General features: G+C 35.4%; 1 protein-coding gene and 1 long non-coding RNA gene across 2 annotated transcripts; one reads left to right on the forward strand and one right to left on the reverse strand.

The window, feature by feature from the left end:
* Positions 1–7,029: 7,029 nt before the first annotated feature.
* On the reverse strand, positions 7,030–8,137 carry LOC106622806 (fibrinogen C domain-containing protein 1). The gene is made up of 3 exons (XM_014242110.3): positions 7,848–8,137; positions 7,258–7,794; positions 7,030–7,206 (listed from the first exon to the last, which is right to left on the reverse strand). Exons 1-3 carry the CDS (start codon positions 8,081–8,083, stop codon positions 7,065–7,067), a joined length of 915 nt encoding a protein of 304 aa, XP_014097585.3. The 5' UTR covers positions 8,084–8,137; the 3' UTR covers positions 7,030–7,064.
* Positions 8,138–8,627: 490 nt separating this feature from the next.
* Positions 8,628–9,231, forward strand: LOC118683701 (uncharacterized). Its single transcript, XR_004979537.2, has 2 exons — positions 8,628–8,782; positions 8,869–9,231. It is a non-coding gene; the product is annotated as an uncharacterized lncRNA (long non-coding RNA).
* The last annotated feature ends 9,020 nt before the right edge of the window (positions 9,232–18,251 follow it).

Here is an 18,251-nt window from a genome sequence, read left to right on the forward strand (position 1 = left end):
ACATGCTTAGATATATACATATATACATATGTACATAAGTAAGTATACATAGTATATATATATACACAAATACATGTAGGTATGCAGTTGCAGGTCGCCTATTAGCCTTTGCCCCAAGTTTTGCAGACTTACTTCCTTCGTTGTATTTTCACATTTAGTGCTGCCAGCTCCTGGCACTGCGCTTATAAAAATAAGCAGCAAATTGTTGCTTACGCCATCGTCCTAGCTCACCTCACCTCTGTATGATGCGGATCACTGCGATTGTACAGGATAAAAGGCAAATTTTGTTGATTTAGTTTGTTTGCTCCACTATTGCCTCTTCCACTTGTGAAGCTCGCTGAATGCTTGTGTTTATGTAGTGCTAGTTAGCTTCAACAACAACAACAACTGAAAAAATAAAAAAGTAACATGTGCCAATTTTGTGCATACAATTCTAATTTTAGGTGCTTTCTTTACCCCTCTGGTTGGGTATTTCACAGCAGCAAAGCATGCATGTCATACTCTTGCTTGGAAGCAGCGCTCTTTTGTCGTATTAATTGCCTTTATCTACCTGTAACTTTGAGAACGTGTTTCTAAATGTTGCTTTGTTATCGTTTTTACCACAACTCTCTTGCATTTGTAATCTAACAATTGAATTAGAAATTTGCAAAGATAGCAATGTTTTTTTTTCCAACTATTTGACTTTATTGCATTGGGCCAAAGCCACCTATTGTGCTGACAAGTTACATAGTCAGTTGTTGTTAAGTATTCTCTTTTCAAACAAATGACATAACTTGTTGCAAGCAAATCTCATGATCACAATTCTTCACATACGCAGCTGTATTAGCGCGCAACACTTGAAAAACCCTGAAATATTTCACCGAAATTTGATATTTATTATTCTCTCTCCTCAAAAGTTTACCGAAGATATGGCATTGGATCATATCTATGCAGTCATAAGTTCCAGTTCCAAATAAAGAGTATATGCAAAGGAAGCTGCTTTATAAGCTCCTAAAGCTACCAACTATAAAAAAAAAAATAAATAAAAATAAAAAACAAAAATTAACAAATAAAATAAAAACATATGTTGGTATAATTAGCAACAAATATTACAATAAAACAACCTAATTAAAAAGGTCTCCAAAAAATTACTTGATTTTGATCGATCCGTTTGTATGGCAGCTGTATGCTATAGTGGTCTGATCTGAACAATTTGTTCGGAGTTTGTATCGATGCACCGTTTTCTTAAACAATAATCCATGTCAAATTTCGAGAAGTAAAAAAGTTTGCCATACAAGAACTTGATTTTGATCGTTCAATTTGTATGACAGCTATCCGCCCGATATCGGCAGCATGTTTATATGTTAAATAAATAGTTTTATAATAAGCGCGCTGTCAGCAGCCGGTGAATGCAACTAAAATTTTTGAAATGCGATATTCTACAAGAATTACGGTTATGTAACAAAATTTGATGCAGAAAACATTATTGCATTGCTATTTAAAAAAAAAAAAAAAAACAAGCATTTTCTTAAAATTATTGTGATTTCATTTAGGAAATGTCACATTCTTGCATCGTAGGCACCTAAAGCGGGCTTTATTCATAACGCCAGATTTAATGTAATGTCTTAGTCGTAGGAGAAATTAATTTTGTGTGAATGAAGAACAATGCCGCACACTTATGACGTGTGGTGTCTGCATGTCTGTTGACTGCCGATTTGTGGCTCCAACACAATGTTAATAAAGTAAATTTAGTTAACGACCTGGAGAATTTGTGCATGAATGAGGCCAATAATAATTGTGATTTATTCAATTGTGTTGATAAATGATGGCCAAAATAGCTGGTAGCAAAAATAACAACTCATACAGTAATAAAAATGAAAAATACTTACATACTCGTAAAATGAGTATGACATGTATTTTATATGAATGCGCATGTCTGTGTCTGGCATTTTGCTTTGTGTTGGTATTCGGTGATTAAATGACATTTGCAGTGCCTGGTCTTGTTATCGTAATAAAATTTGACAAGTTATTAATTTTGTTATACTCGAATGCTATTTTTACTACTGCATGCGTACACATACATTCGTAATATTATTTATGAGCCATTGTGACAGTAGCCATGCGCAATTGCACTTTTGTTGGCACACATGGCTGAGTTGACTTATACACATTGGCATTTATGCTTCGAAATATTGTCTAAATGTTGCAACTCGATTAATATTATATTATGTGTGTTTTCTACAAGAGTTAAACCTTTATTTATTATTGGTGCTATTATAATCGTGCACGCACACAATGCAACAGCCAAAAGTGAGCTAGAACTCAAATTGCTTTACTTTCTATCATACTTCGTGTACTAATATTAATGAAAAGCATTTATTTTTGCGCTAGTGTAAGGCATGCAAATGAAAGTGTCGTTAAGTAATGCTCGACTACATTGAAACATGCTTGTGGCAAGTCAAACGAAGTTCTTATCAAATGCAACATAAACAACAACAAGCGTTAAGAAAAAATTTTTGAATTTATATTTATAAATGTGCTCATCTATCGCATACGAAGTACTCGTTGTTGATGCAACAAGCGACAAATGATCGCGAACTCAATTCCTGCTGCAACGCGTCGAAAGAAAACCAAGCGAAACAAGCAAACAATACAATCGGCTTATATTGATATGATTTGCAATATCTATTTGAAACTAAATTGAAGTTCTTGCAAAAAGTAAGATGTTAGAACAATAGGCCACGCCAGGAACGCGCTTTAAAATAGGAAACGCGGCCCAAAAGTGACACAGCCGCATGCGCCACGCCATTTATGTTAATATTAGAAAGCTAAAGAACGTAAAGTAATAGAATACCGTGACAAAGTCGCGTAAAACACGTTGCTTACACTGCATGAAAAGACAGCGACACAAGCACAACCTTCAAAAGAAGAGCCAAAACCATCGTGCAAAGCAAAGAAAGTACAGCACTTGCCACGCAGTTGCAACACGACGACAACAAAATTGACGCTTGCAGCAAACTGCGCAACGCTGGTAAAAGCAAAATGCAACAGCATTTATTTAAAACTATAGCGGGAGTGGGAGGCAGCGCGCAAGCATTAGGTAAGCGCATAAAAATAAAATAAAGTGAAACGCCGCTCAAAGTGAATTCTGTTTGCCACTTGGCAGCGATGAATATTTAGCTTCATACTCTCCAAACACTTACCGACATTGTTGTGCTTGTTATTATTGTTGTTGTCACGACACTTACTGTAGCAGTGACAGCGTGAATTTCATGAAGCTTTAGCGCATTTGCTTAGCAGATTACTACAGCAGAAGGAGGCACCGTATTTGATTTAAGCCAAGGCGATGCTTCTAAGAATATTAACGAAGCTGCAGCAAAAACTTGGAATAAATCGTAAAACAGCGGTGAAAGTATTCATATATTCTGTAATTTTACAATTTGTTCAGAAAACACTTTCGCAAATTAAACAACAGTGTGCATTAATGATTTCCATAAGAATTAAGAAGCCGCCAATGTTTAGACCGATCCAAGAGTTGACAACAGCAGGCTGTATGCAATATTTTTAAAAGCAAAAAAACAGCAAATAGCAATACCTAAAGAAATAGAAATAAAGCAACGCAGCTACTGCCGAAAAACTGCACAACTTTCTGGTGAAAGAAGAGTGAAAATAGCAATCGTATTGTCTGATAAAAAATGCATATACTTGTGAAAGCAAAGCACAGTTTGTTGGTATGTGATTTCAAGCTACATTAAACAAAAGAACAACATACAAAGAACCAAAAACAAAAACAGCAACTGCAAAAATGTATAAACTATTGAAAACAAAAAGTGAACATTTAACGCATACTCACACACTCACCTATATAAGCAGTTTTTGAACAAAAGTAGGACAAACTGCAGTCAAAATCAAACTGAAAATGTTGGCAAAGGGTGGCAACAATTGAACAATCGAAAACTAAAACTGAAATTGAGCAAACCGTTGGCACTGTGTTTGATGGAATTACGACACGGCATTAAAGCAAAAGAACAAGGAACCGGAAATTAGTCAAAAGTGTATAAAGCTACACATGTTGGTTATAGCGGCTGCTCAGATACTAACTAACTACAAAGTAGAAATAGCAAAAAAAAAATGTAATAATGATAACACAGATCAACAATAAGAAAATTGTTTTTGTGCATGAGTTTTACTTAATACTCGTACGTGTATAAGCAAAAAGTATATTATAAAAGATGCTTACAAATCGAAATTATTTGCTTTTCAAGCAATAAGCATGATTTAAGCATTTTTGCTATTCGCGCACACACCAAAAATTTCATGTCTCATCAACACTGAAGATTTCAATGATTTAATAAGAGACTTAAATTTATCAAAAAATTAAACAGAGTTAGAGTGAGAGTTTCATTTGAATAAATTGGTATTCCTTGTCTTACAAGCTCAACAAAAAGTCTAAAAGTAAAATATACATATAATTATTTTTATATTTCCATCTATGCCATTGGCACATTCTGTAAATCTCACAGAAAATGACGATAGTATTAAAACACTTTTAACGGCAATTAAATATATGCAATATACACCGCCAAATGGTTAAGTTTTGCTAATATTTTAACAAATATATTGAATAATGCAGTAATTAGATCTTGTTATGATATATGAAGTGAAAGACATGTATTCATTAAAATAACATTGAATTTAACATTAATACATTTGTAAATCCCCTTCTACTAGAAAAAACTGAATTATGGCTGGAGTATTGAGAAAACTAATAATAGTGGCATTGCCGAATACACTATTGATTTTCAGTAAAAAAAAAAATTGTATACGGTAATTTATATAGGTATTTTTATACGCATTTGAGATGAACTCTACAATGAATAAACCGTTGGAGCTCCAATACTCACTTTCACCTGAAATGACTAATATTTGTTGCGAAAGTCGCAAACATCCGTCGGCTGCAGGTGACAGCAATACATCGAATACAATATGGTATACAGCACACAATACAAAATAAAGTGTACATACATACATATGTACATATGTGTGTACAGTAAAATCAGTAGTAGAAAACTCGATTACAAAGACCCACTGAAGAGGGACTGAAGGGCGAGCAAACAGCAGGTTTATAACCCGAATTTCAGCCTGGTTTCATTTCATATTTTTGCGCTCAGCTAATCTGCTATTTTCTGTGGCACGTAACGCTTTTTAGTAAATATTGTTGATAGGAAGGTGAAGGATCTCCACGAGTAAATGAAATATGAATGCGCAAAATAAATAAATGACAAGCGAATACTTTCGAAGTGAGCGCAATAAGTTCGACATTTCGGTTGACAGGTGAAATGCGATGGGAAGTCTAACAGCCGTAAGGTGAAATGTGTGCATATAACACACACATATATATAATTTGAGAAGAAAAAACTACAGCAACAACGGCCAGTTATTGTAGCTAACGGTTGTAGTCATGTAAGCAGGCGCGAGCGGAAGTGGCGCGCATGTCAACGGACCGCCAATGCGACAGGGCGACGTGATTTGCTGACGTGTTGCGCTACGGAGCAAACCACACCGAGGTTGGCGCTTTAGTGCTGATGTGTGCATGCTACGTGAATATTTCATAAATGCTATGCACACACAAATACATATGTATTTGCTGCAAAGGTCATCGTTTAGTGCACAAAACCAGAACTCGGACTTTCAATTGCAAATGAAATATGCTGAGATATATACACATACAGATAATATTTCCGCAAATATGCTAAGCATTTTTTGTTTTGATATTTCAATTGAGTGTTTGTGATTTCATTAAAATAAGCCGTCATGAAAGCACTAATTAAATGCGCAATTGATCACCAAGAATGGCTGTCAAATCTGTCAGCATTTAATGTGAAATTAATCGCGTATAGGCAATGTATTGTAGTATGTCCATCTGCCAGTCAAACTGTTATAGATTAAATTGCAGTTATGTGAATAAAGTGTAATTTAATGCGCGTACACAAGAAATGTGAAAAAAGTCCAAATATTGCATATAACTCAATTCAATTTGATTTTCAATTTACGGTGTGTGTTGTAGAGGTATAGGTTATTATAGGTTGTTATATGTCAAACCAGATGTCAAAGTAAATACATGTTTTTAACCTTACCTTGATCTTTAATATTGTGCACATAATTTCAAAACTCGCACCTTCAAGTAATTTTCAGAATAAGAACATATTCTGATTCAACGTGCAGCAGCTATAGACTCCTACCCTAAAAAAACATAAAATATGGTTTGCATGATGAGGGCATTATATATTACTATATATTTAAACTGAATATGGTACTAACGCTTAATTGATTCCGCCTTTTTGGTTCCACAAATCGAGTACAATCTTTTAAGAGGCAGACCTAATCGATTTTTTTTATACCTTTAAAACAACTTACTACTTAAATTTCAAATAGTTATCTCAAGTAGTATTCAAGTTACAGCCATTTAAAGAGTGAACCCTCAGTTCCACTCCAATCAGCTGCAACAGTTTATCTTTAAAAGCTTTTTTTTCGAAACAGCATTTTACGAAATTACAGCAGTAATAACTCGAAGAAAAATGATCCGATCATCATTAAAATTTTTGTTTTTTGGGGGTAACATTCAACTTTTTTTTTTAGATACCGCCGTTTTGCAAATTTTAGATTTTTTTTCACTCACGGAGAAGGCCGGAATCACTGCAGCAGTGGAAGACCATTTTTAATGCTGAAAGTTGCACTGAGCGTTCTTGAAATATGTGTAAAATTGTCCTGAAAAATTCAAAACAATCGATACAGTTTTTTTTTTTTTTAATTCCCAAAAATCGAGTTTTTTAGGCTGTCAGACTAGGTATGCCCCTTAAGAGACAGTGCAACAACTTTATGGAAAGAAACTTCTTTTGTTGTTGCCTCTGTTAGAACATTTTTGTTCGAGTACGTGAACACAAAAGGCTATGCTCAGGAGGCAATTACAACTGAACAGTTGCAAGCCAATAGCTGAGTCGTAAATTGTGTTTATAAATATAAATATCTTAAATAATAAGCATTATATAATTATAAAATCAAATAATATTGGCATTTTTTTTATTTTATGTGGTCTTCAGCGACATACGTCTTATGCATTTCTCTGTGGGACGTATCATCATTTGCACCGATTTTAAAGCTTCATTCCGATTGATGCTGTTCCAATTCACGCTTGGGTTCTTTTGTCCATATTCTCCATTAAGATGGCTGCAAATATGCTCGTAAATCACTGAAACAAATTAACAGCTTTCAACTTACCTATTGTAACACTTTGCAAACCACCAAGCGCCTTTGTAATCAACAGCGCAATTATTGACGGGGGCATTGTCGTTATCACGATCGCGGGTGGTGAACTTCATACCCACGTGCATTTTCAAACTATCGCCGGCAGTTCCTATGTAAGTACCCAATACTTTTAGTGAATAACCTTCCGAATCACTGCCGACTACAAATTCCGAATAGCGTGCATAATAACTGGCGCCACTAAACCTCTCTAATTCAATATACAGCTCATGTTGACAACTGCTGGTGAACGCATGCAGTTTTTCCAATCCAATCCAGTAATTTTCAGTTAGCACACCAAATCCTTCCTTATACTCTCGCCAATCTCTGTAAAAGTTCACGGAATCACTAACACGTCGTTGTATAACTAACCAACCACCATAGTCTGCCTCTTCATTGCAATACACGGCAAAGGGCGTGGCACTAAACTTCTGCAATGTTACATTGTAAACGCCACTTTTCAAGCTTCCAGCTGCTGCCTCCAAACAATTTGAAGGCACCAATTTTCGAACACTGGAACATTACACAAAAATAACACGAATAATATTTAAAATAGATTGCAGTACCTATGCTGTTCGTCAATCGATTGCAATTTGGTTTGAATAAGTGATATTTGTGTCAAAATATCATCTTCTCGCTTTCGCACAGCTTCCAATTCTTGAAGCAACGTTTTAACGACATCTATCTGCACATCACAATTACAATCAGAAAACGTGCTTGAATCAAGGGTTTCACCACAAGCGTTCTTAGCGGGAAACCACAATAAATACTGCAGTAATAACAACGATAAATAGCTGAGCATTTTAATTTAAGCAACTCGCTCTAAGTGACTGTTGCATCAAATCTGTGCTGGCCAGCTCAAAACTTATTCAAATTATCAATATACATAAATGCTTGTATATACCGGGCAAGATATGGCTTACAGTGAGACATTTCACGTATTCTATTATTATTCAAAAAAGCACAACTCAATATGATATGAAAAATGTTTACACTGAAAAAAAGCATTTCCAATGCTTTTATTTAACCATCATTCGTAGCGGATTTTAATTATTTATGTATACCTTATTAAAAATTTATGTATTACTTTATTAAAAATATTTCAAATGTTGCCTTGTCCCACTGCAATCTGTGTTCACCATATTATACATGGAAACGTATACCTAGATCTGTGATAACCTTCGAACTTTTTTGTTATCAATTCCTCCTCACAGCAATAAGCGATATGTGGCTGACGGGTATGTGTATAATATTTAAGATTAGATTAAGATTAGAGAATTCGGGAATTTATTTATTGTATTGAATATATTTATATATAATAGCTGTTTGAGTAAAGAAGGCGAGTTTCTTGTATGAGTGTTTTTATATATAATTATATTTTATCAAAATTCACACTATATTTTATTTTAATTTTCAATGCATATGCCAATATTGATGGCATGGATTATTGACTGTGAAGCTGTCGCGTATTGACATCGAACAGTCTTTATCGCTTCGTAAAGTGAGTATTACCTTAAAAGGGTATTCTAGTGTAAAATTTCAAAAAGATTGATTTTTTTTCATATTTTTAAAAATTAACTATTTAAGGATTGTCTACCAGAAGATTTTTGAAAATTTCAGTTATTTTCGGAGCTATAGACATTTTACTGATCCGGCCTCCAAACTGATTCGGCTGGGTCTGAGAGCAACAACATGCACAATTTGAGCGATTTCACGGCGCTATTTTAGGAGTCGATTTCACGGCGATACGCTTTCCATAACCAAAAACCCTACTGCGAAATTATATATGAAAAGAAATATTTTCCCGAGTCTCAGTCGATTTAGTACAACAGCAAGTATGTGCTTCCAGCATTAGGTGATAAGATCATTTTTTATCAATAAATGTACCAAATTCCCTCGTATGTAAGTGGCGTTTAACACTGAGAATATTAAATTACCATCGACCTTAAAGCTATCCATTTATTTTATTTGCTAGAGCATATTTGTTGTTGCATTGTAAAATTCCAGTGACTTGCCCTTTTTGCTGGCAAATCTTTCATCGATTATCGTGGAGTTGCATAGTGCTATCATATAGTTCGGGCCACTTGCCTGCTGTTTGTCGCTGCCTTCTTTGTCAAAGCGCCACCATAAATTTATGGACAATTTATAAAATGTTCGAATGCACATGCATACTCACGCACCCAATCGACTGGGTTTGCACTACCGATTGCTGATTTTTATGTGTAGATATATATTTATGTGCATTTTATTGCGTTCAATTTTTATGCCACTCCGGTAACTCGCTCACCACACACTTCCTGCCCTGACATTTGCCATTCGTTGTTGCAACAATAAAATTTATGATTTTCATTTTAAGCATTTTTCATTTTTTTGCATTCTGACTTTTTTGTATTTTCATAACTGCCATGTTACCGTCGTAATATCTTATTCACCATCCATTGCTGGGGTCATAAGTGAGAGCAGCGTTGTAAATATTCAAAGATTGCAATGGCGCGGAAGAAATGTGTGAGGAGGCCAACTAATCGCATCGCTGTGAAGAAAAATCTCTCAAGAAAAATAAAATCGGCTGAAACGCTGAAAAGGATTTATGCTATCCAAAATCGTTTTAAAGTGTTAAATATAGAAAATCAGATATTCTAGCGATAATATAATAATCATTACTTTCCATCTATAAGTACATGGACACAGAAAGGCCTTACTGCCTGTTATTGGTATTAATTTCGCAACGCACCTGTAGTATATCGCTTGCAACACTATCTACATACCAAATAAATATTTATAAATGACTTATATTTTAAGAATTTATTACTTGCAACCATTCAACGTTATCTGTGGCAACATCCGCAACATTACAACGCAAATTCCTGCCCTATTTATTCGCCTAGGCCATTGCAGGTGCGCGGCGTACTCGTGTCTACCATCCGACTGCTTTTTGGGTTGTTTCTCCACTCGGCTAGCTTTATGGCCAGCTGTTGGTCACAATCCGACTACTCCGCTCGCTCACCCCTATAGTAGTAAATATTTGCCAGCATAACTACAGGCGTTGTATCTTTCCTCAGCTGTACAGCATGTAGATATACCCCGGCCAACTAGCAAGGTCCTTGCTCACCTGCAGCAGCTAACTTACGGTGCAAGTGTATTTTTTACTCTTTTTGGCTTGCTCACATATTTCTTTAGAGAAGTTCCATTTTATCGCACTTGCTTTGCTCCATTGCTTGTGCAATGTTACGTGGCTGCGCCACGGTTTACATATTTGTGGTTGTTCGTTGAATTTTGTAGTAACAATATTTATTTTTGAAATTCCATGCTTTATTTATTTCGCACCGTTTTGCATATTTTTCAAATTTGTACTTACACTAACGAAAGCTGAGACTTTTCATATACTTGTATTCTCCAGCTCCAGCTCCAACTCCTATTTTGACTGCTTGTCCAGAAAAGCTTAATAACTAAGGCGGATCGCTTAGCGTTGTTGATAATTAAATAATGCTAGTAGAAACAAGGCGGCACCGAAGCTATATATATAGATATCTGGTCAAATGAAAAAAGTGTATCCTAAGCACTTGTTTCCGTTCGTTCAGTTTGTATGGCAGCTATACTTTATAGTGGTCCGATATTGGCGGTTCCGACAAATGAGCAGCGTCTTGGTGAGTAAAGGACATATGCAAAATTTCTGGTTGATATATCAAAAACTGAGGGACTATTTCGTATATTTAAAGACGGTCAGACAGACGGGTATGGCTCATTACGCTGATGTTTTATATGGTATACTCATATATACTTTGTAGGGTCTCCGATATTTCCTTTTAAGTGTTGCTTAATATATCTTGGTCAGAGAGTGCCAGTCCGACCCCAAAAGTTAACTATGACAGCTTTATTTTTTTATTGAAATAACCTGCAGAGCTGTACTGATGGGTCGTAATTAAGGTCAACACCCCTTCTACTTTTATAGTTGAACTCACGCACAATATCACAAATATATCATAAATATTCTCGGAAGCGATTCAACTTTCCCACGATACATATTCGTAGGCAATGCAATTTTCACTTTTTTTGAGATTTTGCTTCAGATGTCAATTTATGCTACATTCCATAAGCGAAGCGCTTATAAAGAAATTAAGAATAAAATGAAATTTGAGCTCACACCATATTGAATTTGCATAATGGGAACGACATCAGCGGTGGTCTACGCTGGGCACATACGTACATACGTACGCAAAAGTGTGTTCCACAGTATATGCTTACTTGTTGGCTCGAAGGCTCGCTGGTTTACATGGACTTTCGAAATTTGCATTAATGCAATTTTCAGTGACCAAACGATTTCGCCGCTCGCTGTCAGTCCTGTTTCCTTTGCTGGTCGATCGACTTTGGCTTCCAGCACATCGCCATGGAACATTGCCTCATACATGGCACAGTACAGGCTGCGCAGTGTACAGTGTCATTTCGTAGTCATTTTCAGCACCCTTTGTCAGTGATGACATCTTCATTGGCTCTGCCTACCGGCGACCCGAGTCTCGCTCCAAACCTCAATAAAGTATTTGTAATGTGTGTGCCATTGGTCGGCCACTGAGCATGAAGGGCCTTCACTGCCCTTCGATTGCTACAGCAGTTGATGCAGTTAAAATCGTTGCAAGTGCAAATGACAGCTGCAAATCGCTTCTGGCAAATGTACTTGTGGTAATTTTAGTGGCATTTCAGCTTTCAATATGCCTTTTCCTGCCATCGCCCCGACAATTGCCGCTACTTCATATGTCAGTTCGTCTGTCCAACTTTACAATTTTCCATATTCTGCTTTGCAAAATTTCGGCCTATTTATGCCTTCATTTTGGTATGTCTTTTTACTGGTCTAGCAATCGACTGGCGATCGCTAGCTGATGTTGACCTCACTGTCTGCTGGTGCTAACACTGTAGTCATGTTGGAATTTTTGTTGTCGGTTCATGTTGATGTTTCAATGTGTCAAACCCATTGTTATTGTTCTTGTGATTGCTCTGTTCAGCTTGCAGCTCGCATCGCCCGCTGAAAGACAGTGCAGTGGAGATTAATTAATGCCAATTATCGATTCCTGACTGCTGTTGTGACATCAAGCAGCTATGCGAAGACATGTTACTCATTTCAGTAAGCGATATTGGAGTGTTGAAGCATTGGCGCAATATATGTATAAGAGTGGTCAAAAATCGAAGATGGCAAGGGAATTGCAGAACATTTCGATCATATGCTTTAAAAGTATTTTGAAGCATTCAACTTTTTTAAATTTTAGGCCTAAAGTTAATAGTTGCACACACTTAGTTTTTGGGCAAGCGAGCGTGCAAATAAAAATTTAGTTAACCTGACGAAACTTGGATACATTGAGTAAGATTGATAGTCTACCTATCAGTTAAGACAGAAATATTAATATTATTATTCCGCGCTTAAGAGAAGTTAAGACTTCACATAATGCACTGCCCTAGTTGCCCAAACCTACTGCTATCTTCCTTCAGAAACTATCGATAAATATATCATTAATACTCAAAATTGTATGTGATTTCGAGGAACACTTAGAGGTGATACGTGTGTTTCAGACAAATGCTTCGCCATTTAAATGCCAACACCTCAACAATGGCCACGAGTTTTCGTTCGTTCTGTAATTCTGTCGTACTTTGACATTTAATTGACGTTTGGCGTGTTGCAGCTATGAAAATTATTATTTTTATTAAAGCGCTCGCGCATGTTTCACGGTATTTTTTCCTTTTTCCTTCCACTGAACGTATTTACACGCCAGCAAATGTCACTGGGTGCCAGCAGCGAAGTGTTGCAATCAGCTTATCACCTCAATTTAAATGACTGCATGTTCAACAAATGTGCATAAGTGTGATGTGGCTGTGTTTGGCAAGTGGCGTGTTCTGTCTGTCCATTGTTTCGCTATTGTTTATTTACTCAGCGGTATTTTGTTGTTGTGCAATTGTTAATTTTAAACATGTTGTTGTTGTTGTGAAATAAATTATTGGAATTATTACAAAGCGCTGAAGCGCTGAAGCTCCAAAGCTGCCAAGTCACATGTGCACCAACAACTGCATGTCTGCAAACATAAACCAATGTTTATGAAATTCGCATACGAAATATTATGAGAGTTATTGATATTCTATTGTTTGTAGCGTCAAACTGCCCATTTCCTGCACGTATGTGCAACTGTGTATGAATTTATTGTGAATACAGCGTTCGCTAGATAATGTGAACTAATAATTGAGCGCTTTGTATCGCCATTTTCATTTCCTTTTAGTATTTCATAGTTTTTAGTTTTGATTAGCTTCTTCAGCAATTGAGGGCAGCAATCCCTGGTAGAAATGAAATCAGTTTAAATACATGTGTGTTGAAAATTTTGGAATCTGAATGTTAAACATCGAGCGGTTTATATTCTATGGTGTTGGCATTTACCCGCATTTCTCTGTATATGTATATTCATACATATATCTATACGCTGTCGTCAACTGCTATTTGCCTTCCATGTTTTACACTAATTATTGTTTCTGTTGTAGTAATGCGTATTGTCCCTAATTGTACAATATATAATGTCAATGCTAGTTGACGTTTGCATGTTTATTATTGTTATCATTGTTAGTATTGTTGTTGTTTCATATTGTACTAATATAGTATTTACAGCTTTTGGAGTATTGTTTGCACTTCACTCGCATTTACCTAATGAATCACAGTTTGCGTACGTGTCAGTTTCAATGTTGACAAAAACAAGCTCAGCTGCAAATACAATTCTATATACTTATAATATATATTTATATATATATATACTCATACAATTGCACTAAGGATAGGTAAATACAGAGCGAGTGATGGTTTCTGCTATTTCTATGATCGAATAAACGGTGTTGACTCAACGCGAAAAATGTAAAAAAATTGTAATCAAATGCCGGCATAACATCTTTTGATCCCTTATTACATGGCAGACATCTTTCTCATAGAAGCAAAATTTAAAAGCACATCAAAAAGTAGTTCAGAAATTAAGTTGGGAATCGAGCTGAAACAGAAATATGCAAATAATGTTTATGATTGTAGTTCTTACCCAAGTTCTTCTTTTTCAATTTTACTTAATAGTTTTTGATTTCCCTGACTTCGGATTTCTTTGATCGCTGCTACTTGTCAAAAAAATTATATGCAACAACAGAGATATCGAGTTAACTTATTTAAGCATGTAGTATTTTCGATTCGCTACTCTCCAACGCGAGGCAAATCGAAGATCAGCATCGCGTTATATGGAAAAATGCAGCTTATTTACATATTTGTCTTTTTTTTTTAGGACGGAACGTAAGAAAGAAAAAGTGAGAATTTTTGTGAACCGATCTCGGAATTAATGCTTTGTCAAAATGTACATTGTTTTCTTTAGGGCGTTCTTTACTACCTATAAATCTCTTTAAAATTTACATTTATTTTAAACTATTCTTCTATTAAACATTTGTCATTTCAACATTCTGCCTTTCCACATCACTATCTTTTGGCAACTTGTACCGCCTCATACATTCAAGCTACGCATATTTGTCGAAGAACCACGCAATTTGCTACTGATTCAAGAACATTCAAGCAGCTGAATGGTCGCATGCGCCAACACTTTTCTCTTTCCTAAATATCCTCGTTTCTACAACAAATTCAAATTATTCACACTAGCTTACACTGATTATGAGTTGTAAGCGATTTCACGCTTCTCCGACGGTCGCGCGCTGTCTGACTCAGCTTTAAACTAGTCGCTCTCAGACTGAGCGGTGAAACTAGCAATCAGCAATTACATTACAAATAATTGTAATTACACTAAACTACCCGACAACAAGGAATTATTTCACGTTGCAGAGCAAAAGCGCCGGACGCCAAGCTCAAAACCAGTTTGAAATTCTCGAATTGTTTTATTTCCGCTGTTTTCGCTTACACTTATCGTCGCCGGGCAGCACAACGCGAATTCTCTTATGGCACTGCGTTGCCGTTTCGGTGCTGATGCTGGCCAAGAGACTCTAGGATCTTTTTTTTTGTACCGCAATTGCCAAAATGTAGTTCTCTGCTAGTATGTTTTGTGGATGAATTGGCAGGGTAAGGCGTAGTGGGTGTCTGAGTTAGTTAGTTGGTAATTTTGTGCACAGTGCGTTGCATTTAGGCGTCAAAATATTTACACTCCAGAAAACTTTGCTATTAAGTGCGAACTGCAGCAAAAAGAGCTCTTATTTTTATTAAAAGGGCGAAAGATAAAAACCCAAGTTTTGCTGCAATGCGCTCACATTAAAAATATGTGCATCCGAGAGCGGGTATAAGGGATAAGTTCAGCTATGGCCAAAACTTCGTTATTAAATTTTTTCAACTTTGACTGAAAGGCAGTCCACAATTTTCGGCTCGCCATTTCATTCATTTGCCGTAAGGTTGTTGAAGAATTACAACTTAGTTGGCTGAGTATCACCGAGCCTTTGGGCTCCCGTTTTGGCAAATAATGAAGTTTACGTTTTTTCAAGAAAATATTGTTGGAAATAGACGCCGGGTTGTATGTAAGCTCAAATGTGGAAGAAATTATACGGAAATGAACTTTTCTGTATTAGAAATCAAAAAGTTTAAAAAATATTATAACTTTATATCGCACCGTCAAACAAGAAAAATTGTTAACTTCAATTGCAACAAAATTATAATACCCTTCACAGGTGTATTTCATATAGCATCAAAGCGTATAAAAAGATTTGTGTCTTGATTTCGATTGCTCGGAGATTATGCCGTTGCCTTGGGCAATAATAATATATTCCAAATTTCATGAAGATATATTAACACAGATATTTCAGATCGATGTTTTAAAATAGACTAGTTCTCGTATATACAAACAAAGAGACGAATTTTTTATGTATATATATTTTTTAGGGTCTCAAACGTTTCCTTCTGGGTGTTACAAACTTTGTCGCAAATTTAATACACCCTGTTCAGGGCGTAAATAGTAGATGGACATTAAATTAATGCCATAATAGTCTTTTCGCACAGTAGTTAATTGATCAATTAAGCAGCCTTTGCTCGATAACAGCGCTAATTTATATCGATTTACAATACAAAATAAAAGTTGTTCTCAAAACGAATAAAAGCTTTTGAAAGTGCAGGACATCCACCGTTGTTAAAAAATTCTTATAGCATTTTCTTTTCTCACAAAAGTTTTGTATTTATTCTGTCGTCAAATTTGCATGATTTTTTCTCTAAACAATGTATAATGGAGCCTTAATATAATGTTACCATATAATGAGTTCCAATTTTTATCGGGAAAAGAAAACACAATATGATTGAATGTAGCCAAACTGCAAAATCTTTGATTACTCCGTGTGTTTAGAGTCATTTCTTATCTAAACATTTTTGTTTGTGGATCGTTTTTAATACCCTATGCTGGACAAAGCGGCGGCAATTTATTAAGACATCTAAACTTCAACTCCGCCTTTAATAACTGTCCACAAATACCTGCTCTCAATCAACTCGCTCTCTAAATATTTTTATAAATCTATAATTATCTAATATATGGTTATTCCACTAGACAAGCAAAGATATTATATAATCTGTCGCAACTTTTTGTTTCCGAATGTATTAAATATATATGTGTTATATATGTATGTGTGCATTAGAATAGGCGTATAAAAAGCTTGAATTAAGCAGTAGCAGCATAACCTAAATATCTCATGTGGCATCAAAATGCTAAGGTATCCACATAGACGCAAGGTTAGGTTTGTAAACACAGTTAGGTTTGTAGTCACAACCGAATGGGTTTCTCCACTATTTTTGCAACATCGCGCATAATGTATGTGCATATGTGTATGCCTCTGCTCTTCGGCTATGCTACTCGCAACTAGTTCAACTAAAATGTATAGTTTTTAGGACGTAAACCGCTATTTGGAACTTCGCTTTTTACGGTAGTGCAATATGCAGCTTTGAGGATTTACACAAACAAAAAACATATGGCCGCATACCTCAACAGCAGAACAACAACGAAAAGTAATACCTGTTAGTGCAACATAAATTTGTACACAATAAATAATGAATAAACAACTGAATGGAAATATTCAAGGGAATATAGCGCAGTAAATATGACTTACACGCATATATATAAATACAATGCATACTTTTGAAAAGCATATCAAGGAATGGAAATAATGGAAACCGCACTTGAAGCCGCACTAAATTGTATAGGTATGATTGCAGTTTTTGCAGCATTATATAGGTATAACGGCTTTTGTTTACAGATGCAGAATATTGGTCGTTTTGCACATATTTCGAGTAATTTGGAGTAAAAAATACAGTTGTAAAATATAGTTATTGCGTAATAGATATTTGTTTCATAAATTTCTTGGACTCAGCTTTGGTATATGATGAATTGTGTAATATTTATGTTATTTCTATATGTATTTTTATAAGTAAGACTATTACATAGCGTTATTTGAATCCGGAGTATGTCTAAATGTCCAAAAATTATCTATTTTTAATGATTCTTTGTATTCTTCTTGAGCCAAAATTTCATTTGATAAATGCTGTTGTTAACATAACTATAATTTTATAGTTTGAGTAATTAATTCACAGCACGTTCCATTATTACCACAATATTTTAGTCACAATTTTCTCATTATCTTTATATATAAATTCTATGTACCATAAGCTTGTTTCATATTAGGTAGACGGATGACCCTTTAGTCATAGTTAATTGGAAAAACATATCGCACAAACAACTTTGTAAGCACTTAAGTCCTTTATAGTATATACTGAATGGAAATATTATTATTCCAGCAGAAATAAAAGTCTATGAAAACGGCATTATTTATAGCATACCATTTTTATGAAGAAGGTATGAAACTTATATGAAACGATAGGAAACGTCAAGATTAATGGAACGATGCAAAGGAGATAATTCACTGAAATATCAGTGTGCAAAAGCGCAATTTGACTCTCACCTGTTTCTTACTCATGAGGCAACACAGACACACAAATAAGGCTG

The sequence above is a fragment of the Bactrocera oleae genome, chromosome 2, assembly GCF_042242935.1.
Source record: "Bactrocera oleae isolate idBacOlea1 chromosome 2, idBacOlea1, whole genome shotgun sequence".
In the NCBI taxonomy this organism is placed as follows: domain Eukaryota; kingdom Metazoa; phylum Arthropoda; class Insecta; order Diptera; family Tephritidae; genus Bactrocera; species Bactrocera oleae.

Bases quoted from the DNA above. Each gene is read 5' to 3' on its own strand.
- LOC106622806 (XM_014242110.3), bottom strand. From the start codon at position 8,083: ATGCTCAGCTATTTATCGTTGTTATTACTGCAGTATTTATTGTGGTTT. The intron at 7,795-7,847 runs GTACTGCAATCT...GTAATGTTCCAG, and splicing joins TCGATTGACGAACAGCATAG to TGTTCGAAAATTGGTGCCTT. The intron at 7,207-7,257 runs GTAAGTTGAAAG...GCATATTTGCAG, and splicing joins TTTGCAAAGTGTTACAATAG to CCATCTTAATGGAGAATATG.